Source organism: Erinaceus europaeus, chromosome 5 (genome assembly GCF_950295315.1).
Source record: "Erinaceus europaeus chromosome 5, mEriEur2.1, whole genome shotgun sequence".
NCBI classification, from domain to species: domain Eukaryota; kingdom Metazoa; phylum Chordata; class Mammalia; order Eulipotyphla; family Erinaceidae; genus Erinaceus; species Erinaceus europaeus.
In genome coordinates, this window is record NC_080166.1 from 5460153 (window position 1) to 5486017 (window position 25865).

At 38.7% G+C, this 25865-nt stretch overlaps 1 protein-coding gene across 1 annotated transcript in view; it reads right to left on the bottom strand.

Annotated features, from left to right (window-relative positions):
- The window catches only part of HCN1 (hyperpolarization activated cyclic nucleotide gated potassium channel 1), a 313690-nt gene that overhangs the window by 72382 nt on the left and 215443 nt on the right, over positions 1 to 25865 (bottom strand). The window contains exon 4 of the mRNA XM_007517647.3: positions 14316 to 14534. Coding sequence (XP_007517709.2) covers positions 14316 to 14534 — 219 coding nt within the window. The remainder of the gene's footprint in view (positions 1 to 14315; positions 14535 to 25865) is intronic.

Consider the following 25865-nt stretch of genomic DNA (forward strand, 5'->3'; position numbering starts at 1 on the left):
CTTAACTGTCACCTTCTGCACTCACTTTTCCCTTAAGATTTCGATGCAGTATGGGGGCCTTACTTATATATTTTTAATCACTTGCAGTGCCAAACATATATTCTTTCAGATAAAAGATTTTGCTACAAATCTAATAAGGCATTAATAAGATTCATATACATATCAGTGAGGTCTATATTACATCTAACAGATCAAAGAAAATTGGACTGGAGTGATCTGAAATTTGGGTAATACTATTTTATTTTCAATATAGATGATGAAAACTGACCGTATAAAGTACTCATTATTTATACAGTCAAAAAGTACGAGTTACATTGACAAAAGAGTTTTTAAGTGAAAAGTTACTAATATTTTAATACAATGTGCACTTCTTTAGTTCATCATACTCAATAACTTCAACCAAGAAAGAATGTGGTTATCTCCTCATCAAGATTTGGGCCTCTACATCACTTCCTAAACATTACCTATATCAATTTTACAATCTTAGAATACTCATTTTAGTACACAGTCGAGTCTTCTTTAAATGTTATGATCTATTTCTAGAAGTTGGAGTAAAATAGTAAAAGGTGATCTGAAAAGGGCCCCAGAAAATGTTATATTAGGGGCCAGTGGTGATGCACCTGGTTGAGCGCACATATTACCTTGCCCCAGGACCCAGGTTCAAGCCTCCTCTCTCTACGTACAGGAAGAGGGGTGAAGCAGTGCTGCAGGTGTCTGCCTCTCTCCCTCTCTATCACCCCCTTCCCTCTTGATATCTGGTGGTCTCTATCCAATAATTAAATAAAGATCATAAAAAGGAAGAATATATTATACTCTTTGAAAATGTCTGCATCTATCTAAAGCACACTGGGTTAGAAAATCAGAATGAGGTTTGTGTCCTTTTTTTTTTTTTTTTGCCTCCAGGGTTATTGCTGGCTCAGTGACTATACTACAATCCACTGCTCCTGGAGGCTGTTTATTTCCTTTTTTGTTGCCCTTGTTGTTTATTGTTGTTGTTATTATTATTTTTGTTATTGGATAAGACAGAGATAAATTGAGAGAGGAGGGGAAGACAGAGAGGTGGAGAGAAAGACAGACACCTGCAGACCTGCTTCACCCCTTGTGAAGTGATCCCCTTGCAGGTGGGAAGGTCGGGGTGGAACCTGGATCCTTCAGCTGGTCCCTGTGCTTTGTTCAATGTGCACTTACCCACTGCGCCACCTCTGCCCACCCCCTCCCCCGTTTGTGTCTTTGTGACTCTGCTATTTAGATGTATGAATGCAATTTAATTTTCCTGAGTCTCAAACTTTTCTCTATAATGTCAAATTCTTCACAGTAAAGTCACAATAAAGATAACTAAATATAAATTTATATTTCTGTTCTAAAACTAGAAATATAAAAATAATTAAGAATTCAGTACAGGTAAACCCATGAATACTTATATTCAGAATATTATCTTCTTTATTATGATTCTCCACAGATGTGCAGATTCCACTTCCAATAACAACTACCCAAAACTCAAGTTTAAAAATGAATGTTGTTTTATAATATTTTATAAAATATGGTATTTAGAATTCTTCATGCTCGGTTATTTTTTCATATTGCTAATATGAAGTTATTACAGTGCTTACATAAAGAACATTCCCTTAATTTTGTGAAGTGTAAAATGTAGTCATCAGAATCATTTATAATATGAAGAAGAAATTGATTTGCAAGTGTAATTTCTTAACTTTTGTGATTTCTCCAGCATACAACTTCCTGGATCTTGCATGACTAAGAGGTTACAATGTTATTGCCAAGCAATGGGGAAAAATGAGTCATCCAATCAAGGAACAGTGTTCTGAAAAAAGAAAACTTCCAGGCAATTAAAGCTTTTACCCTTTCACCCTTTAAAACATTTAAATATATTTCAGTGATTATGCCTCAAATCTACTGTAAAAATTCCTGGCGGTTTAAATAAAGCTTGCCACCTATTTAAAAGTGCATTTCAGTGTTTTCAGAACTTCTGCTTTTATTTTTTAAGTTCTAAAAAAATGGGTATGAAATATAGAGAAATTAAATGGTGAATTCATTCAAAAATAAAAAGTCAGTGTGGGCACTGGACACCTGTCATCTACTGTAGCCCATCTGATTTGTTCTGTGGCCATTCGCTGCTCCAGTAGGAAGTGAGGGCTGCACATTCCTTTCTCGGTCCAACCACTGTGTCATTCATAGCCCTTTCTCTTCTTATATCTAGTAACAGTGTCCAGTCTGGTGAACCTGCTATAGTCTGTTTGCCAGGTGATACCCAAACACAAGGAATTCTTCTTGAAGTAAAAAATACATTCTGTGAATGTATCAAAAGTTGGTGGGGTGTAGATGTAGGTCAGAGAACTTGACGAGAGCCTTATCTAAACTAGTCGAAAGTTGCTTTGGAAGAGGAAGTGAGGTCTTACCTTCTCATTCTGCCAACACTGGCATATAAGGTTTTGATATGTTATTTTTTTATAACAATGGTATCTTTGTTAATAACGAGGATACATTTCAGTAATGCTCCATTACCTCTGGTAGATAAGACATAATGTCTGAGAAGCATCTAGATAATGCATTCCAAATTTTCTAAGAGATGGGTTAATGGAAAACATCTATCCCCCTCCCCCCCCCCAAAATCAAATCACAGTCTCACAACCTCTTATTATGACTGCGAGTTAATAAGAAATAAATGTATATTGATCTCTTCCCCAATTTCTGAAACAGAGACCTTGAGATTCTTGTAATATCCTAACTGACAAAAGAGTGAATGTTTTTGTTCTCATGAGGCCACTAGGAGTGGTCTTCTGGGTAAGGAGTGGTCAGTGTGCAATCTTCAGCTTGTCACCCTCCTCCCTACCACCACCACTTTCCTAGAGGGTGAGGATGTGGTGGGGAAGAGAAGCAAGTGAGTAAATTAACCATGCCTGTGTTAAGAAGCCTTCATAAAATACCAATAGTAGATAATGTAGAGAGCTATCAGGAGTGTGTGTGTGTGTGTGTGTGTGTGTGTGTGTGTGTGTGTGTGTGTGTGCACATAACTACAGCTGAGGGTGATCCACCCCAATTCTGGCAGAACAGTGGTTCTTCCCTTCCTCCTCCTCCTCCTTTTGCTCTTCTTTTATTTTCTTTTGCCACCCTGGTTATCATGGAGGCTCTGTGTCTACAGGAAGAATTTGCCGCCTCTTGCAGCCATTTTTTTTCCTTCCTTTTTTTCTCCTTGTTTTTACTTGACAGGATAGAACAAAACTGAGAAGGGGAGACAGTACTGAAAGCGAGAGAGAAAGCACTGCTTCACCTACCACAACTTCCCTCCCTTGTAGGGGGGGATTAGTAGCTTGAACCTGGCTCCTTGCTCATGGTAAAGTTTGTGCTCAGTCAGGTGCAGAAGTGCCCACCCTGGAATTCCTGGATTAAGAATCCACTCAGAGGCATGTCTATCTGTTTCTTCATCTATATCCTTCGTCATAGTAAACAGTTAGACCTTCTGCCATCTATACTCCATGAGAAATTTTGGTCTGCAATCCCAGAAGGATAAAGAAAAGGGAAGCTTCCAATGGAGGGGATAGAACATGAAACTCTGGTGAAGGGAACTGTGTGGAATTACACTCATTATCCTACAATCTTGTTAATCATTATTAAATTACTAACACAATTTTTTAAAAAAAATTATCATGTCCACCTGTATGCCGAGCATGTGGTAGCAGGACTGCACTACTCATAGCAAGTATTTAATAAATATGACAAGGTTTAAAAAAATGGTTATTTATGACCAGCTCACATAGTATATTATCTCTAAAGAATATTTGGATTTTACGCTTTATACAAGAATATGGTTTCCAGTTTTATGAATAGACTGTTCCTAGCTACTTCAAGGGTTGAGATTCTCTTCCCGGTTTAATACTTGTACTGATGCTTAGACCAGTAAGCATATAGGCGATGATCTATTGGATCTTGGAACTTAACAGTCTTTGTCAGAGGTACTTCATTTCTCATAAACTGCTGTGATTTGGGGGGTCCATATTGGGGCAGCTTGGAATGATCACAGAATGTGAGCTCAGATCTACAGGGATGCAGAGGCCTCATAAACTCCTAAGCTGAATATGGGCCCCAGATCACATCAAATTGATGGGATTTACAGTAAAAAATATTTATACCCCTGTCCCATATTTGGGAGCTACTCTCTTCCCTGATCCAGCTTTCTGGTCCTTTTTCCAGCCATGACATCATCTCCCCAGACAATAACTTGGATCCACCTGCATTTCAGATTTCAGGCTCAGGGAAAAAAAAAACTATGTTTGCCACAGGCCCTTTGGAATATAACTAAAATATGTCTACTAGCTATCTACAAAATGGAGGACCCTCCCAATTCTTCATCTGCACTATCCCAGCCTTTAGGTTCATGACTGTTCAACAATTTGTGTGTTAACACTCTTTTCAACCACCAGGTTCCAGATGCTAGCATGATGCCAACCAGACTTCCCTGGACAGACAACCCCACCAATGGGTCCTGGAGCTCCGCTTCCCCAGAACCCTTTACCACTAGGGAAAGAGAGAGACAGGCTGGGAGTATGGATCCACCTGTCAACATCCATGTTCAGCAGGGAAGCAATTACAGAAGCCAGACCTTCCACCTTCTGCATCCCACAAAGACCTTGGATCCATACTCCCAGAGGGATAAAAAAATAGAAAAGCTATCAGGGGAGGGGATGGGATACAGAGTTCTGGTGGTGGGAATTGTGTGGAGTTGTATCCCTCTTATCCTATGGTTTTGTCAGTGTTTCCTTTTTATAAATTAAAAAAAAAAAAAGGACATCTTCAATACGCCATCTCCCTGCTCACATTCTGCACAGGCTAGCTACCCTTCTTCATGTATGACCCTGTCATGGCAGCTACCCTTCTTCATGTATGACCCTGTCACGGCAGCAGATCTACATTCTATCCAGAGGCACCAGAGCCGAATCTTACTTCACATTTTGTTCTGCAAAGTAGTTTTTGTTGGAACTAGACAATTCCTGTTCCTCACACATAACCACTTCTGGACCTTGGCATATTCTGTTCTTACCTCCCAGGCATCTTCCGCAAATTAGGGCTCTTTTCTGGAACATTTTTCCTCTCTGTTCTTCAAGGTTCATTTCAAATGGATCCCAGTGACCTAACTAATCAAATCTAAGTTACATGCAATTACTCTTAATTTTTAAAGGTTCTTATTTTCTTAGTAAATCCCTGGGCATTTACTTCTGCCCTTTAACATGTGTAATCATATGTATAGCTATGGCATAGAAGAAGAAAAAATATGACCTAACACAACATTTGAAAGAGATCTCCTGAAAGTAAATTCAAGTGAGAATTTGGACATTTGCTAAAATTAAATCCATAGATATATCAATAAAAGGAAACAGCAAAAAAAAAAAAAAGGAACTTTGGGGTCACTATAAAAAAGAAGGCATGTGTGTGCCAGCTTACATTAAAAATGTCAACAGCACATAACTAACTGAAAGACTGGCAAGGACACATCTCTAGACACTTTTACAGTGCTGAAACTATATTTACAATAAAGATTAAGGCTTTTTTTTTTTACATACTAGAGAGTATTGGTTCAGAAAGTACAACTGAGTGAAAGGGGGGCTATCATATCTCCTAAGATATAATTGGACAAAATCATTTTCCTGAGTTATATTCTCAGCCCCAAGCCCCTCCCTTACTGCACCTGTTTTTATAACGGTGCTTAGTACACAATCTGTTATCCTATTGTCAGAAGTCTGATTTGTCACATGAAGCAAACCTAAGGGTTACCACACTGCTGGTTTCCTACAAGAAAAATCTTGCAACTATTCCTAATCTCAGGATCCTCTTGATCTGTTAACATTTAGCCATAGAACCAACTGAACATCCCAGAATACATAAATCTGTTGCATGGGAAGCAAGTATATATATTATAAATATATATATATATATATATATATATATATTACTGCTGAATTGGAACTTTTCTGACTAATTAAGGGACCATATGGGAGTTGTGCTCATGATATTCTTAATTGTAAAGGACGGAAGCAAGTCTTTACAGACAATTAGGATAGCCAAGGGAAGTTAGCTGCTGAATGTACAGGATTTCAAATGTACCTCAGGAACCAGTCAGATAGAATAGAGTGCAGCAAGAAGCCTCTACACTTGTAGATACTTAGCTATTGTCAAGGGGGGCAAAGCCTTAAACAGAGAAAGGACAGTCTTTTCAGCATCTGAGAATGGGAAAATTGGAATGAAACACACAGAAGAATGAAACTGGACCATAAATTTCACTGAATAGGTTAGATATTTGGATGTTAACCTGGAAACCATCAAATAGTTAGAGGAGAACTTTGGCAGGATTCTTTTTGACGTAGTCTTTCAAAACACCTCCAATTACTCACATCCAATAACCAGGAAAATAAAAACAAAAAATCAGCCAGTAGGACTACATCAAACTGAAAAGCTTTTGCATAGTTAAAGGAAGTATTGGGGCCAGGTGGTGGCATACCTGGTTCAGCATACATGTTACAATGTGCAAAGACCTGGGTTCAAGTCCCTGGTGCACACCTGCAGGGGAAAGCTTTGCCAGTGGTGAAATAATGCTGCAGGTGTCTCTCTGTCTCTCTCCCTCTCTATCTTCCCCTTCCCTCTCAGTTTCTGGCTGTCTCTACCCAATAAATAAAGATAATAAAAATTAAGAAAAAATAGATAGATATATATTAAAGGAAGTATTACTCAAACAGAGTCTGTACATAATGGGAGATTTTGAAATGACATACATCAGGCAAAGGGTGAAAAACCAAAATAAAGGGTTAGGGAGACAGCATAATGATTATGCAAACAGACTCTCATGGCAGAGTTGAGCAGTGTACTGATAAAAGAAACAAAGAAAAAACAATAATAAGTAACCAAAATAAAAAGAACTCAACAACAACAAAAAAAGCCCCATTCAATAACAGGAAAAGGATATAGGCAGAATCTTCACCAAAGAAGAAATCTAAAGGCCCAACAGCTATGAAAAAAAATTCTCAAAGTCACTAGTTATAAGAGACATGCAAATAAAGACAACAGTGAGGCACCACTTTATATCTGTGAGAATGCCACACAATAGAAAGGAGTGTAACAACAAAGGTTGCTAAGAATGTGGGGCACCTTCTAACAAAGTCCCATAACCTAGATATACACCAGTTTCTGTGAGAGAGAGCTTATGTTCACACGTATCCATAAACTACTGCAAAATATATACCTGAAAGCAGAAGTACACTAGAGTTTGCAGTGAGTACCTCCCTAACACTTCCTCTCCACTATTCCAAGCTTGGGATCCATGATTGCTCAACAATTTGTTTGGCTTCGTATGTTAACTCTCTTTTCAATCACCAGGTTCCAGATGCCACCAGGATGCTGGCCAGGCTTCCCTGGATTGAAGACCCCACCAATATGTCCTGGAGTTCAGCTTCCCCAGAGACACACCTTACTAGGGAAAGAGAGAGGCAGACTGGGAGTATGGACCGACCAGTCAACGCCCATGTTCAGCGAGGAAGCAATTACAGAAGCCAGACCTTCTACATTCTGCAACCCTCAATGACCCTGGGTCCATGCTCCCAGAGGGCTAGAGAATGGGAAAGCTATCATGGGAGGGGGTGGGTTAAGGAGATTGGGTGATGGGAATTGTGTGGAATTGTACCCCTCCTACCTTATGGTTTTGTTCGTTAATCTTTTCTTAAATAAAAAATTTAAAAAAAATTGTTGACCAATCATGGACCTAATAAAGGCTGGAATAGTGCAGATGAAAAAAAAAAAAAAAAGAATGTGGGGCAAAAAGGACTTTTTCCAGACTGCTGGTGGGAATGCAAACTGGTTCAACCCCAACTATAGAATTCTCAGAATGCTAGAAATAGACCTAGTCTATGACCTAGCAGTTTCTCCCCTGGGGATTTAACCAAAAGAAGGTTGGATGATCTCACTCATAGGTGGAACTTGAGAATTAAGGACAGAAAGAGAAAACATAAAGTAAAACCTGAACTGAGTTTGGTGTATTGCACCACAGCCAAGGACGCTGGGACAGGAGGGAAGGGATTGGCTGGGTCTTGCTACATGATGGTGGAAAAGGGCCCAAGTTGGGGGTGAGACTATTTTGCAGACACCTGTTATAGAGAGCTGAAGAATTGTACCCAAGTGTCCACAACTGTACTGTCGATAAGCACCGCCAAAAAATGGATAGCAAAACAACCACGATGAAATGTTTACAAATTAAAATATAAACCTTAGCAAACACTTTTCAAAAGAAAAAAGAATTTCAAAAAGTATTAAAGAGGTAAGATGAAATGTGTGAGAACTTAGAATTCTTTGATCTGGTTCTGATTTCGAACAAGAATTACTGGCACGAAAGATTTGATTGTGTGGCCTATAAGTTTATTAAAGTTGAATAAGAATAATTCTTCCAAGTATGCTGGTCTGGAGCAGAAAATTATGTATTTAAAGACATACAAAAGTGTACACCTATGTGTGTTTACATTTACACACACACACATATGTATTAAAGACAGATGGAAAGAGAGGCTAGAAAAGAAATTGTGATGCCAGGGATGAAACTCAGGACTTGCTTCATGTAAATTCAGAGCCCTACCACTGAACAACCTTTGAATCAGCTAAATTATTATTATTATTTTTCCAAAATATGTTTTTATTTATTTATTATAGGATAGAGAAATTGAGAGGGAGAGGGAGATAGAGAAAGGGAAAGTGATAAAGAGACACCTGCAGCCCTGCTTCACCACTCGTGAAACTTTCCCCCTACATATGGGGACCAGGGTTTTGAACCCAGGCCCTTGCACACAGAAATGTGTATGCTTAACCAGGTGCACCACCACCTGGCTCCACTGGTTAAAATATTTCCTTTATTGGAAATGGGGTTGAGTACTTTGAAAAATGAGATCAGATCTTATTTTAGTGTCCAGCATTTTGTCTCTGGTCTCTTGTAATATAAGAATCACTAAAGTAGCCATATTTCTATGTATTATATATGAATAGTCCTGATTATAGAAAATGATAAAACCTATAGGTAATTAATAGAAATTTTAAAAATAGCCTGAAACTAGTAGCATTAGGATATCAATTTTTGTTATGACTATAAAAAGTCATGATATCAGGTACAGTTTTATGCTAGTTTACTCACTTGTATGCTTGAAAGACTACTTACATTAAGCTAGATATTCCAAAGGGATTATAAAGAGAATCATGAAAACCTCATAGAGATGGACACTCTTAGTATTTTGTCCTTTTGAATAAGGTTAGTACTTCAATTTATAATCATGATTGAACTGAGAAGTAAGAATTTCAAAAGTAACATTTGAACTTAGAGCAGCAGTGGCTCACCATCTCACATAATATTGGTAGGAGAACTCAACAATTCATTTCCTTCCTATGCCTACCTTAGAATGATACGCTCTGCTTCCTGGATTCAGAAAGTCAATACAGAAAGGTATAACAATTTGATAATTTTTAAAATAAATTAAAGTGATTCTTTGAATATATTCTAATTTCACAGTGAATATTTCATGAATATCAAGTATATGAAAATGAGTTTAATATCACTGTTCTAAATTTATAATGTGAGCTTTGTTAAAATGTCTTCTTGTTCGAGGGGAAAATTGCACACTTCAAAGTTGTTATTACTATAATCATTTGACAGGGAAAAATGATGCATGTAGAAGTAATAGTAGCCTTGCCAAAGTACCAAGAATCACAAGTAACAAGTAGCAATTTAAAGGCACCAACAGTTCAAAAGCTTCACTTCATGAAGACGTGAAAAATTGCAGATATACCTAGAAAAAAAAGGGGTGACTATCCAAGTTGGGTTTTGTTATTGCTATTTTGTTGTTTGTTTAAAAAAGAATGGTCACTGTGACAAGTTCGTCTGGAGGGATGCCTCTTCAAGAACATGTCAATCACTGACAACAGAAGGGGATTTGGCATGGAAGGCAAAGACAGCCAATCATCATTTCCAACATTATTTCACCAGAGAACTGGAAGGAGAGAGGGAAGGAGAGAGGTAGTGAAAGAAGGGGGGGGAAGAGAGAAATCAGAGCGTTGTTCAGCCCACAATGTGCTGAGATTAAACGTGAGACTTCATATACACAAAACAAGTGACCTAGCACTGAACTACTTCTCTGGTCATGTTAACTATAGAAATTGTCACTTGAACTTGGTATACTTGATGTCCATGAAAAAAATTTAGTGCAAAACCTAGTTGTGATCAAAGAATTATGTTAATTATGTGAAAATTGTTAAGTAGGAACTTGCATATATTATTTGATATATACATATAATTTATATATAAATTATATATGTATAGTTATCTATATAGGATATATATATATAAGTTATTTACATCTATTAAAGAAGTTTTGCAAAAAAGAGAAGATAGAATTGTAAAGGACTGAAAGATCAGGAAATTACCCTCTTGCTTTTTAACATTTATTTATTTACTAGAGAGAGACAAAGAGAAATTGAGAGGGAAGGGGGAGATAGAATAGGAGAAAGAGAGACACCTGAAGCCCAGGCTTACAGATTGTGAAGCCTGCCCCTGCAGGTGTGGACTGGGGACTTGAACCTGAGTCCTCTAGCATTGTAACATGTGTAGTCAACCAGGTGTGCCACCACCTCACCTCTGTGATTTATATTCTTACTCCTGCTTGTTGTGCTGCTAATTGAGGTATCAAAATTCATATGATCAAGTTTCCTGGAAGTTTCAAAATTATAAAAGCTCAACACAGGTCAGCAGACAGAATAATCATGATGGGATTAGTATGTATATATATATTTTCCAGTGAATGGGTCTGCTGTGAGCTCTTTTCCTGATGGCTTTTAGGGTGAGGGTGTAGGAGAATTACTCTGGATCTTTTGGATGATCTTCAAGAAAACCACTTAGGGCTTCTTGAGGTTAAGTGCTCATAGCTGAGAGACAAGATTGTAAACATAATATAATATAATATAATATAATATAATATAATATAATATAATATAATATAATATAATATAATATAATATATGAAAACTTGTACATCAACTCTGGACCCTGATGTCGACTTTGGGTAAGTGCTGGAGAAGGTTTTATACAGGGTTTTACTTTGCTCTCAGATTGCTTTGGTGGAGGAGACTCAGGAGCGCTCAGCAAACGTCTGAGAGAGAGAGAAATGCAGGAACACTTCTCTGTGGGCCGGAACTAAGCGAGGTAGGAAGGGCAGCATTATACCTTGGGGCCTGTCTTAACACATCTCGACTCAGCAAGGAGTCATCAGCCGAAACAGCCTGGAGATTACTGAATTTTCCAGGGTCTCATCTAGGAAGGATGGAAGAGAGAGACAAGCGCTTCCACAAAGAACACTAATGGATACATGGGGCACATTAAAACTGCCTCTTTTCTCCTTTCTTTCTTTCCCTTTTTCTTCCTTCCTTCCTTCCTTCCTTCCTTCCTTCCTTCCTTCCTTCCTTCCTTCCTTTCTTTCTTTTAAAATAATGCCTAAAAGGTTTCTTTCTGTCTTTTGACCTGATTACAAATTCTTCCTAGTATGCCTGAAGTAGTAGAGAGAAGACAATCTGTGGAGAACATTTATCTTCAGGCGTTAATTCAGGAACCATATTAGGCGGATACTGAATTACTACCATATTAAGTTGTTCTTTTCTTTATGGAAAGGGAGATGGCTTGAAGTACAATTATTAGTATATGGGAACAATTTCTCATCTCTTTGTTATAGGTGTTTGTAAAATACTCTCCTCCGACTTTGGCCCTTTTCCACCACGATACAGAAAGATCACAATCCCTGTTTCCAACTTCTCCTCCGTTTCTTCCTCCCCCCATGGTGCTTTGGTTCAATACAATACACCTAATCCAAGTTTTATTTTGTGTTTTCTACTTCTTAAGTATTTATTAGAGCTAGCTTCTTCTATATAAACACAGGAGGTAAGTGATCATTTTTTTCCTCTAATGTCTAGGGTAATCTTGGGAATCTCCTCATCTGATTGACTCCACTGCTCCTGGCAGATTCTGCTTCTTCTTTTTTCTCTTTAAGATAGAGGATAAGGCAGGAAGAGCGAGAGTCCCTGAGACAGGAAAAAGGAGAAACACCACCCCAGCATAGCTCCACTGCTAATGAAACCTCCCCCGTTCAGGTACTTTTTTTGTGACAGGGTCCTCGCTCATGACAAAGCATACACTAGGCCAGTCACTTATCTCTGGGGCATAAACTTTTTTTTTTAATTAAAAGTGCTATCAACTAAAATAATCAATACAAAAGAAAGATATATTTTAGTCTTACATTAAATCTCCATAGATTCATCTCAAATCCTCTGAATACAGAATTCTTAGTCAAAGTCACTGTTGTACAAAATCTTTTCTCCCTGACTATGCTTGTGTTCTGTCCAATTTAATTGGATGGTTTATTGTCAAAATGAAGCTTGAAACAATTGTGGCATTTTTTTTTTCATTGCTTCAGTAATAAAATGCCATCTTTCCACTAAGTCGTTGATAGCAGTGTAATTACATTTAAGGGAAATGAAATACCTGAGTTGATTTTTCTCTTGTTGTGTGATTATAAGTGCTCAGACTTTCTGTGAATAAAGAACCAAATGAAGCCTGTGACTTCTGTGTGAATAACAAACAAGTCCACGTGGTGACCGCGCACAGGGACGACCTAGCGCCCTCTCAGTCAAGACTTTAGAAATGAGTCCTGCGCACTGTGAAGTCGGCCGGGTTCTCCATATCGTGGTCTTTCTTCAGTTACGAAATATTCTGTTTGTGTGAAAGGGACTGATGTTTGCTCAAGAATATAAGCACTGGGAATCAGGGGTAGCACAGCGGGTTACAAAGCACACGGACCGGCATCAGGATCCCGGTTCGAGCCCCCGGCTTTCCACCTGCAGGGGAGTCGCTTCACAGGCGGTGAAGCAGGTCTGCAGGTGTCTGTCTTTCTCTCCCCCTCTCTGTCTTCCCCTCCTATCTCCATTTCTCTCTGTCCTATCCAACAACGACGACATCAATAACAACAATCATAACTACAACAATAAAAAATCACAAGGGCAACAAAAAGGAAAATAAATAAATATAAAAAATATTTTAAAAAAGAATATAAGCACTATTCCTATTATCTAAGATCTAGCTTTAGTCAAGGTAATTTAGTATATTCAAAAGCTAATGAAAAAAATCATGGCATATCTTTCCTTTTCTCTTTCCTTCCAGAAGATTTTAGAGCAGGAGTCATTCAGTGAGCGCACTGTGCACAAGAATGCACGGCAGCAGCTGTTAATATGCATTTTTAAGACTAGAGGGTGCGGTGGCTCATTTAGATATAAGGGCAACTTATGTTCAGTTAGGCATGTGGATTAGAATGTGAATTATGAAAATTACATACAGAGAGTCACAGAGGGACATATGCAATGGCTTCCTGTCCCATCTAATTAATGTCTTTCTCTTAACATATACTGGAGAAGTCTTTGTATTATTTGAATTTCTGAAATATAATAGAAAATGAACTTTAGATCGGCTTCATACATTTTAAACACATAACTATTTTCATGTGGGTGCAAAATTACGATATATATATATATATATATTATTATTATTATTAAAAACAGAAACTGAAAGCAAATGAAAATTGCGAGGACTGGGGCTAGAAACCATTGTTACAGACCAGAGTTCACATTTTGCCATGCATGAAAACCTGGGTTTTAGCTCCCTATCATTCTCCCCTCCACCGACAACACAACGGGGCACCATGCCAGGTAGCTTTATGAATGGTGTGCTTCTGTGATGGCCCTTCTTTAATATCTGTCCATCCTAGCAGAGCAGAATTGATTAATAAACCTTGGGAAGCCAGAAAGAAGAGGAAGGAAGGAAGGAGAGAGAAAGAGGGAGGAAGGGAGGAAGGGGAGAGACAGAAAGAGAGAGGAAGGAAGAGTGGGAAGAAGGGGAGAGAGAGAGAGAGAAAGGGAGGGAGGGAGGGGGAGAAAGGGCGAAAGGAAGAAAGCAAGGAAGGAAGGGGAGAGAGAGAAAGAGGGAGGTAGGGAGGGAGGAAGGGAGGAAAGAGAGAAAGAGGAAGGGAAGGAAGGGAGAGAGGGAGGGAGGGCAGGCTATGAGGACAAAACTGAAAGCACCCTAAGGATGGAAACAAGCTGTGTTTGCCTGTGGTAACTGTACGGAACTGGAACACCGTATTCTATCGAAGTTTGATAGAACCGATAGTTTAGTCACTTTGAACACTTTTGGTCCAACGTATAAAATAGCTGTTGATGACAGCAGCAGCGATAAAACGCATTACCTTTTCTTGATATTGTCGCCTCGAGGAGTCCAGAGACTGGATCAAAGCCGTGGCATGGCCGACAAACATGGCGTAGCACGTGGCCCCCACTATCATGCTCAGCATGGTGATCCACAGGTCAGACATGCTGACGGGGGCCTGGGCTCCGTAGCCGATACACAGCATGTGGCTCATGGCTTTGAAGAGGGCGTATGAATACTGCTTCCCCCAGGAATCGTTCTGGAATATAGAAAAAAGAAGGCAAACTGAGCTGGTAGGGGAGAGTAAGTGTGACCTCTGTGAAGACACATTTATCCCAAGTAACATCTTTGTCACGCAGTGGGTCACACAGGCTTTTCTCTAAATTATTACTCAGATGGCTTGATGTTTCCTTATTAAATGTGACCAGCACAAAGAAATAGACACTGCCTCTTGGTAAAATATGCACTTGCACTCTGTTGGATTGTAGTGTGTGTGTGTGTGTTTATCGTATTTTTTTTTTTACAACTCTGTCTAGGGTTTCAAGTATACAACATCTGTACACTGAATAATTTCCACCAAATAGTTTCCACCCATCTTCAAACAACTGATCTGCTTGCTAGTTTCTTGGTTTTTTTTTTTTTTTTCCTGTTTAAGTTTCTTTATTGGGGGATTAATGGTCAACAGTAAAATACAATAGTTCGTACACATATAATATTTTCCAATTTTCCACATAACAATACAACTCCCACAAGGTCCTCCTCTGCCATCATGTTCCATGACCTGACACCCCCCCCAGTCTTTTCCTTTGGTGCTGTACCCCAACTCCAGTGCACGTTCTGCTTAGTGTTTTCCCTTCTGGTCTTGTTTTTCAACTTCTACCTAGGAATGAGATCATCCCATATTCATCCTTTTGTTTCTGCCTTATCTCACTTAACCTTTTATCTTCAAACTCCATCGAAGATGAAGTAAAGGTAAAGAAGGTGAATTCACCATGTGCCTGAGGCTTTGGAGTCTCAGGAATAAGAGTCTCTTTGCATAAACATTATGCCATCTACCCCTGTTCACATGTCTCAGTTTTTTCGCCTAACAGTTCAGCCCCCCTCTAGGTCCTCCTCTGCCTTCATGTTCCAGGACCTGAGCCCTCCTCCCCCACCTCAGACCACCAGAAAGGGCAGGAACGGCTATTCTCAATCTGACACGATAGACCTTAAAATAAATAAATTTAAAAAAGATAAGGATGGGCATTAATTAATGTTCAGAGGATCAGCCAATCTAGAGGTCTTAACAATTATTAACACCTATGCACCCAGTGAGAGGCCATATAAATACACCAAACATCTATTCAAAGGGCTACAGCAATCTATTCAAAGCAACACTGTGATAGTAGGGGTTTCAACACCTCTTGGATGTTAGACCAGAAACTAACAAATACTTAGAGGAAAATATTGGCAGAACTTTTTTCTGTATACATTTTAAAGGTATCTTCAATGAAACAAATCCAACTACAAGAAAAATAAAGTTGAACAATAAACATAAGGTAGAACTTGGACTGGGTCTGGTATGTTGCTTGCTACTTTGAGCTATCTTCTACGCTCAACCGGACCTGCCAATATAGGTGGATATCTTCGCCCACCCTGTCCAACACTTGATGTCTCGTCACCCAATCTGGTCCCCTACGCCTACACTGAACTTCTCTGTTCCAGTCTCTTGGAAGCAGAGTTGGCAGTCAGCTGAGGTAAAGAACAAACACCTCATCACAGACCCCTGCAAGCGTCAACCTGGCTTTGACCTAGCACGTTATGATCGGGCCCTCCTCAATCGCTATCAAACAGGCCATGGCCTGTGCACCGCTATGTTCCATCGCTGGGGAGCCAGAGACGACCTGAACTGCCCCTGCGGCTCCAGACAGACTATGACCCACATAGTCAACGACTGCCACCTCTCCAGATTCAAAGGAGGTCTCGAAACTTGACATCAGGCTCAACCTGACGCTGTTGACTGGCTACAGAAGAAGGGCAAACGCTAGAAGAAGAAGAAGCGATCTTCTGATTCTTTTCTTTTTAATTTTGTTTATTATCTTTATTTACTGGATAGAGACACCCAGAAATCCAGAGGGCATAGGGAGATAGAGAGGAAGAGAGAAAGAGAGACACCTGCAGCACTGCTGCACCACTCGCGAAGCTTCCCCCCAGTGGGTGGGGACCAGGGGCTGGAACTTGGGTCCTTGCACACTGTAACATGTGTGCTCAACCAGGTGCGCCACCACCCAGCCCCTATCCTCTCATTCTTTTTAGTAACTGATTTCACAATCTAAGGATTTGAACTTTTTCAAAAAAAAAAATTTTTTTTTGCCCATTTTCTTTGTTTGATTGTCTTATTTATATGTGAGTGAAAACATATGCCATTTGTCTTGCTGTTTTTAAAACTGAAAAATCCTTTTGGGACAATGGCATAACATATCCATACATGCCAGAAATGAAGGCTGGTGGGCTTATTTTAAAGTCTCCGGGAGATGTGGTCATTCTGCAGTAATATATTTGCAAACTGAGAAATGCTACAGATGGGTGTGAAGCATATGGGCCTAAGAACAGGGATTTTTATAAAACTATGATGCTCCGATTCTCTGAATCTAAAACTGATACATTCCTATGGTCCTTATGTTTCTTTAAAAAAAAAAGCACACAAAATACATTTTGGAAATAAAGGTCTTATAACTGGAGAGACTTTATGTAGCCCTTTCTCAGAGAAATGCCTGTTCAAATTCAAATGTCAAGATTGATGATTAATTAATCTTGTTGACATTTTATATAATCATGTAACAAATTAGGCAAAAATAAAACAGGCAGATATTCTTAAAAGTAATGTACTCTAAAATTAGCACTTTGGTGCAAATTCTAAGGATGTTTTAAAACTTTATTCGAAAGTTACTTCCCCAAAGACTAAGCTGTCTATTTTAGCTACACTATGATACAATTTAAAACATATCTTGTTCAATTTGTATCATATTTCTTATCCCAGGGCTCACATAAGCTATGAGGTCCATAATAAAATGACAATATAAGCGCTTTAGTTTAAAAAGTAGAGACAATAAGTGCTATGACAATAATAATACATAGGGGTCATAATCATCATAATATATAGGGCCCATCAAAAAGCACAAGGAAGTGCCTCTACTTCTTCCTCTCTCTTTATTCCTCCCTCTCTGTCATTCTCTGTCTGTCTATCTCTCTGCCTCTCACTATCTAAAGAGAATCAAATGGCCAGGAGCTGTGAAACAAACAATCATACAGGGAGTTACCTTGTAGGAACTGAGCCCTAGTGATAACCCAAGGAATAAAATAAACAAGTAAAGCAAACAAGTAAGTAAGCAAAAGCAAATAAATAACAAATAAGCAACGGTCTTCTTGGTCATGTGCATTATAGGATGCTGAAGCTAGAAGACTTTCTTCAAGGAGAGGCCCAGAAACACCCCCTAAATAAATGAGCTGTTGTGTTTAGGACCAACTGGCCAATTTAAAGGTCTTTCTCAAACAGAAGGTGCAACCCAACACCGGTCTTCAGAGAGCAATGCCTCAAATACAGAAATAAATCTGATAATATTGAGGAATTTGGTTTAAGAAATCATAGCCAAAAAAATACATATATATATATATATATATATGTGTGTATATATATATATATATATATATATGTAAAAAGTCAAACACAAGCACATTCAGTAAAATAGAAAACTGCATATTTCTCTGAGTTGAAAGAGCAAAGAGAAAATTATATATATTACAGACGCCCAGGGGATGCCTACTATACCCCCGGAGCTTATAAATGCATCCATATCTTCATTCCAATTCAGCATGTACCCCATCTGAAGGCCCTCACAGACCACACAACTGGCCATAAAATGGTTCACTCTGGTTGCTTCCAAGATCCTAGCATTACTGCCTCTGTGCCATTTTGGAATCCCAAATTATTCCCACATTTTTTCCCCTCTGATTTGTTTGGTTTTTCATCTCCACAAATAATTTATTGGTGAGAGAATGTGATGCATATCACACAGTGTAATAGTGTAGTGGGGATACTTCTTAGCAGTTAAAATGAGCACATAGAGACAGACGGTGCATTTGGTGTTACATGTCTACGACCTACTAGAACTGCAAATCAGCACGCTCGACTGTAGTGCAGCATTTGCAGAAAAGAGCAGGAATAGGACATGTGCAAAATAGTTGCATTTCAAAAATACTATGTGACGTGACATCAAAGAGAAGCCCCAAACTGCACACTACATAACTGCATTTATCTAAATTTCCAGAGCTGGAAAGATTATAGTCTTTAGTGTCAAAACAGAAATTAGGGTCTGCCCATGTAGTATAAAGACTTACGTGGAAACAGACACAAAACAAAATTTGGGGATGACAAAATGTTTCCTGCCTTAATTAGTATGTTAGTAACCTGTGTACGTAAGCCCATTAAAATCTAGATAACTGCAATTCTGTCATATCTGAGTACCACACATATACATATGTGCATGTGTGTATATACTTGAATTTTGCTAACGGAAGAGATCTGAAATGTCTTCACCACAAACATCGTAATTATCTAATGGGAAGGGGGTGTTAACTGACAGTGTACTCAACACTTTGCAGTGCATAATGTATCAAATCAGCATGTTCCTTACACAGTGCAGGGCTGAGAGACAGCTCAGCTCGTAGAGTGCACACGTTACCACGCACCAGGAATTGGGTTTGAGCAACCAGCCACTACATGGGAACACCGTGAAACGAGAATGCTTTATGGTGAAGCAGTTCTGTGGTATCTCTACTCCTTCTCTCTACTTTCTCTGTCTTTTACCTTCTATCTAAAAAAAAAAAAAAGGATTTTTTTTTCCGGACAGAAAAAAGTGAATTATGAATGCCTAAAGTATCCGAGGAGTTCTGGCGGCAAACAAAGCAAGGTAAATAAAATGAAACTTAGTGCAACACACCAGCTATAGCTCAACCTGGAGAAAACATTTCAAATTAGCTTTCTGTTAATAAAGAGCTTTTGGAAAATTTCATCGGAAAATAGCGTTATTCTCCATCTGATAGAATGACCATTACATTTTAATTTGTGTTTCTAGGCGGGTGGCTATCTGCTTATTGCAGCAGCTTGCAAAACTGAACACTAAAAACTGAACAATTCTGACAACGCTTTGAGAGACCGATCGCCCTGTTCCTATGTATTCTTAATTCTATAACTGACTTACAAAGTTGGGGGCATGAGCACCACAACTGCAACTGCCAGAGATTTGGTATTTGCATCAGTAATGCTGGGATAAGATCCTGGGACTGCCAGGGGCTGACACAGAGAGCCTTTCCTATCTACTATAGTTGCTGCTTCTACTGCTGTTGTCACAGCTAAATCCGGACCCAGGTTCTGTGTAGCCACACTGGGGATACACAGCATGTGTGTATGTGCTACTCGGTGCTGGGCCCACGAACTGTGTGGCTTCTGTTTGCCTGCTGTGCCTGCAGGCCTGAACCTGTGCGTGTGTGCAGCTGACACCCCGCCGTGCATATGCTTGCTCTGTTGTCCCGGGGGAAACTCCCTCATAAAACATAACTTCAAAGATAAAATGATTGGTACTCAGAATCTCAAGAGAGCGGCAACAGAGCAGTAAAATGAGCAGAGGCTCTTGAAGACGGGTTTCTATGCAAGTGCAAGGTGACACGTTAAGAGAAAGTTTGAAAAGCTATTTGAGGGGGCCAGGCGGTGGCACACTTGGTTAAGTGCCCACATTACAATGCACAAGGACCTGGGTTCCAGCCCCTGGTCCCCACATGCAGGGGGAAAGCTCTGTAAGTGGTGAAGCCGGACTGCAGGCGTCTGTCTCTCTCCCTTTACCCTCTTAATTTCTGGCTGTTTCTATCTAATAAGTAAAGATTAGGAAAAAGTTTTAAAAAATAGAGAAGATAAGCGATTTGAATCTGAACACTGCTCAACAGATAAATCTTACTCGCATGGGTGAGGTTCTTCCTGAGTTTGTGTTCATGGTACCATTTAAGGCACCACGGCTGGCACTAAGCTCAGGAGGTGAATGGTAGATGAGTGCTGTGATATCTCTCCTTTTATCTTCCCTCAGTCTCTGCCTTTCTCCCTCTCTAAATACACAAAGTCAAAATTCATGAGGAGGCCACCCAGCAGCACCACACATGAACTACCCAGACTCTGAGTAAGTTATGGGAACAAGGTTTATACAGCCTAGCTACTGAGCTAGGATCATCCTTGCTCTTAGGTATTGAGAAAATTTTCTTGGAACCCTGTTTCACAGAATTACTGAATTCCTGTAATAATTATAAATAGACATGTTTCAAAGGTGGTTTTGAGAATTCTGGCTTTGCTGAATGAAGTGTCATATGTAACTTCTTGTTGAAACCCATAATAAGTGATTATGTCAGCAGGAGGACAAGTGGACATCAAGTCACTTATGCCATTTGGAAATGAGTTACTCAGTGTATGTGTGCTTAAGCAGACTTAGAGAAAAGACTTCGGGGGCCAGGTGGTGGCGCACTGGACTAAATGCACACAGTGCTAAGGGCAAGGGACTTGAGCAAGGATCCTGGTTCGAGCCGCTCACCTGCGGGGGTGTGTGTGTGTGTGTGTGTCTCTTTATCAGTGCTGAAGCAAGTCTGCAGGTGTTTATCTTTCTCTCTCCCTTTCTATATCCCCTTCCCTCTCAATTTCTCTCTGTCCTAATAAAAAAAAAGAAAGAAGAAAAAAATGGCCGCCAGGAGCAATGCATTCATAGTGCAGGCACTGAGCCCCAGCGACTACCCTGGAGGCAAAAGAAAAAAAGAGAAGAGACTGCCAACTGTGTTGGACAAAGGAAAGAAAGACTATTTCTTTAAAAAAAAAATAATGCATGTACATATTTTCCCTCTCTCTTAATAAATTAAGAAAAAAAGAAAAGAAAAAGATCCTGAGAGGTCAGTGAGGTCAGTGATAATCTGCAGAAAAGATGTTTTGAGTTCACCCTGACTCATCCCCCCACACACACACACCCTTTTTGTTTTTCATTCCTTCTTTCTGATTTAAGGTTGTTTCTGGGAATGAGCCTGAGACCCCTGGAGCCTCAGGCAGGGCATGAAAGTTTTCTGCATAACAATTCTGCTACCTCTCAGTTTCTGGCCAATGCATTTTAAACCTGTGGACAAGGGGTGGGGGGAGAAAGAGACAAGGTGAAAAGAGTTCTCTCCTTAAATCTTTGTGTTCAGAGACTGTTACTACTATAGTTCATATCTGTTCCCAAAGGACCTTTCCCTGAAAGGCAAGTAGATGTTTTCTTTCATATGTGCACTACAAAGAACTGAAACAAATAACTTTAAAAAAAAAGTAGCCTCACTGTCTCTAAGACTGTGTGTGAACGCTGCTCTGAGGCTGGTGATGGCAGCAGTGACTCCAGATAGTGGTGGTGGGTGTGGTGTGGGAGTATATTCCTGTCATCTTAGCATCTCCTAAAACAATACTAAATCACTACTAAAGTACATTTAAAAAAATCTTACAAGTCTAGAAAGGCTTTTGAAATAAAGCAAGCATAATATTTGTCTTTTTTTTTTTTTAAGGAAGAAACACACTACATACTGCTTTTTCTTTCCTGAAACTAAAATAACAACAACAATAATATATGTTATGCAGCATTTCCCCATTATATATAAGCAGACATTTGTGTAAAGCAAACAGTAACTAAAGAAAGAAAAGAAAAAGAGAGAGAACCTGCCAAACTTTGTACTCTAATAAGCTCATGACCTATCATTCTGGCTGTGTAACAATAACACCTTATTTTCAAACGTATTGGGCAGTAGTGAGTAATTTTTCCATTAATTACATGATATAAGCTGTTGAACCCTTGAAAAATATATTTTGTATTCTTGACAGCAACGTCTACAGATAAATTCTAGAACTTCCACCAGTAAAACCTCATAAAAAATCATATCCACAACTAAATATTTTTCACTTAGAGAAATTAATTTTTGCTATGTGCAGTGTTATGACTGGGAGCCGTCCACACGTGTCTCTGCTACGAATCTTTTTATGTCATTCAATGGTTCAAACAGATTTTAGCAGTAACATAAAAATAAGTTATGCATGGCAATTATTGTTGCCATAAAAAAGAGTAATGTCTGGTTATTGTAAGAGCTTGTTCTAGACTTGTTCTCTGGTCAGGTAATCTCTCTTGTTGCAAATTTACTTTTAACTGCTTCAAAAATGATGATGAACACAAAATTTGCCTAAAGTAGGTCTGTGAGTTAAAATTTAATGATGCCTGATAGCATGGGTGTATTGCCCTGCATTTCCTCTAACGATACATTTTATAAAACAAATATAAAATAATAGTTTGGTTTGCTGCTACTTCAGTTTTTTACACTTTCATTAATACTTCTAGGAGAACAAATAGTAGATATTACTTCAGTTGTAACTAACTTTTCAAAATACTTCATTAAATATCTCTTTGCTGGTTTGTACAGACAAATGTAGGTAATATGTTTCACATAAATATTTTGCATATATGAATATTAATAAATGTGTCTATGTGGATATAAAGGAAGCAATCACCACACACTAAGTACTTAATCACTGTAAGATTTCTATTGCATTATCTTATTGTTTTCATAAGATGTCTAAAATCTGATATTATTATTACAAGTAGGGAATACAGAGCTTGGAAAACTTAAGAAACTTTAAGCTTAAAGACACATTCTTCTAAATGTCAAAGTTGAACACAAGCTCAGTTCTGTTTGAACTACAGCAGAAACTATCACCATATCAAATAACAGAGGCATTTATTTTAGAAATATATTAATGAAACTTGTGAAAATCATAACACAAGCTTCTAGACAACAGAACCTTACTACAGGACAAAATTTAAAGTGTGTGTTTTCATCTCAGTCAGCTAATGGAGAACTTGAAGGCACCTTAAGAGAATTTACAGGATAAATGACCTCAAGGGTTTCGTCAGAGTAAAGGGCTCGCCGCCTGCACAGGGGGACTTCACAAGGGGCAGAGCAGGTCTGTAGGCATCTGCCTTTCCCTCTCCCTCAGCATCTCCCCTGCTTCTCTCAATGTTTCCGTCATGTCCAATAGAATGGGGGAAAAATGGCCACCAAGGCTGTAGCTTCCTAGTGCTGACACCAAGCCCTAGAAATAACCCTGGGGGTGGGAGGGGGAGGGAGCGGGAGCGGGAGAGAGAGAAAACCACAGTACTACAGATATCCTCTGATGCCTGCGGTAGTTTTCTTAGTGCTGGGGCCCCATTATCTAAATATCAAAGAACATGTTACTCACTTAAAAAAAAAAAAAAAAAGTCTTGTCTGATTTGGCTAAGCTCTGAAAATGAGAAATCCTTGTCTCTACATGACCTTATTACCTCTATTATATCACCATGATCACACCAACAAGTTTATAATACTAATAAAAACATTCTCTATGGGTTTTGTAGGTGGGTCCCTTACAAGGTAGAATCTAATTTTATCTGTGGTTATTGTAACACACTTATGTTAGCTAGAACAGCTTTTATTATTTTCATTTTACTGATGAGAATAAAGTTGAGAACTTCTTTAACTTGTTCATGAAGTCATGATTACAGATATTCTCTCCAGTGAGTCTCTAGGCAGCTAGCAGCAGATCCAGGGCATTTTGAAGCTGGGCTTTAATAATTGCTACCTTCTACTCTGCTCACACATGGGTATTAAGAGTGAAAACAACTATTATCTGGTTAAGTCATCTCTACTCTGATAGTTACTGAGTAGGTCAAATTACTATTATAATTTTCTGGAGAAGAAGAAGAAGAGACTAAACCACTACAAATTCAATTTTCAAGTAGTGCCAGAGAGTTTCTATTTCCGGAAAATACATTCTCTTTAGATCAGTGACTAACTAAACTATACAGAAAACCATTCCTCTATGCTAAAGTTATTTCTATCACACATTTCAAAGACAAATGACATCCGTTAAAATCACCATGTAATTTTAGAAAAATACAATTTAAACATCATTCTGTTTATTACAGAGAAATAATTCTACAAATCAGCAGAAATACCAGTTGCTTGATTCCAGAGGTCTGACCTTAAATTTCAGACGTGCCAATAAAGGCTTCACTTGTAAATTAATGCTTTAACTTGGTGTATCGATTATGCAATCTGAAGAGATAAGTCTAGGGACTCCTCCACTGCTTAAGGGTGTGTAAAAAGCAGAGTACTGAATGCTGAGGGTTATTTTTAGCATTTCAACCCATCTTATCCAGTGATGTGTTTTCAGTGTATTCTTAGCACGCAAGGCTTCTATGTCAGAGTATCTCTCTGACAACATACTCTACTTCGACTTTTAAATCCACATAAGTCTTATACAAATGTAAGTTTTAGAATATGTAGTCTTTCTGATCTCAGGTCAAATACCACAGGAAATGAAAATACCAAATAGTACAGAGACAAAATGAAACTGCTTGATCAGTGGAAGCAAGCCAAATGTCTCCTCTCCAGTACTTGGAAACGTTAAGTCCCGAAAGTTTTACCTATCTCTAGTGAATCGATTCTTTAATTAAATCACACTAGACATTGTCAATGTGAGTACATGTCTGTGTGTTTGAAATGCAAGGAGGAAGGCAGCTTGATGTCTCGAGGCTTCAGAGTTTTTTCTTTTTCTTTTTTTCTCTTAATCATACGCCTGCAGTCAGAAATCTCTACTCAAATACAATTTTATATATGCACAAAAATAAGAAAATAATTTTTAATTTTTTTTGTTTCCTCCCACTCCCCCACCCCATTTTTCATTTTGGGATTCTACTAGATTGCAGGAAAATTAGAAATACAGTGATTTAGACAGGATTTCAGTTCCTGATGAGCTTTGTCATTTATAAAATAGAGATAATAGTAGGACCAGTCAAATAGTTCTACAGTGCTCTGGTGTCTAGCTACCATATCTGTCTCTACCCCTATCTCTGTCTCTGTCCTATGAAAAAAGTCAGCCTGGAGCAGTAAAATCCCAGCGAGGACAAAGAAAATTGTTCTGTATTCAACCATGCCACTGCTGATGGAAGAACAAGATAGGGTGTTGTGTTGAATTCAGGGGACAATCTGAAGTTATGCTAGTGAGGGCATTTCAGCTCTTCTGAGAAGAACATGGAGAAGAACAAAGGCTTTTTTACTAGGAGGAAACGATCAGTTTTTACTGCTTCTGTATGAAAGAAAGTGAAAAGGTCAGACGTTATAAGAAATATCACATTCTTATATTTTTGACAGAATTATTTTTTTTCCGATTCTATTATTAGCCAGTATTCTAAAGTAAAAGCCAAATTCACATTCCTCAAAGACCACAAGTCGCCTGAGCACAGTAGTACATTCTGAATGCTCAGACTATCTGAAAAGGGAAGAAGTTCTAAAAAACAAATCTTCACACCCAAATGACCACTGTTCTGACACCAACATACAAATCTGAAGGCTTCACAGGGTCTCTGACAGCGTTCACGGTTTTGATCAATATATATATATATATATATATATATATATATATATATATATATATATACAAAATCTCTGACAGATTTTATTCCATTTGAGAACA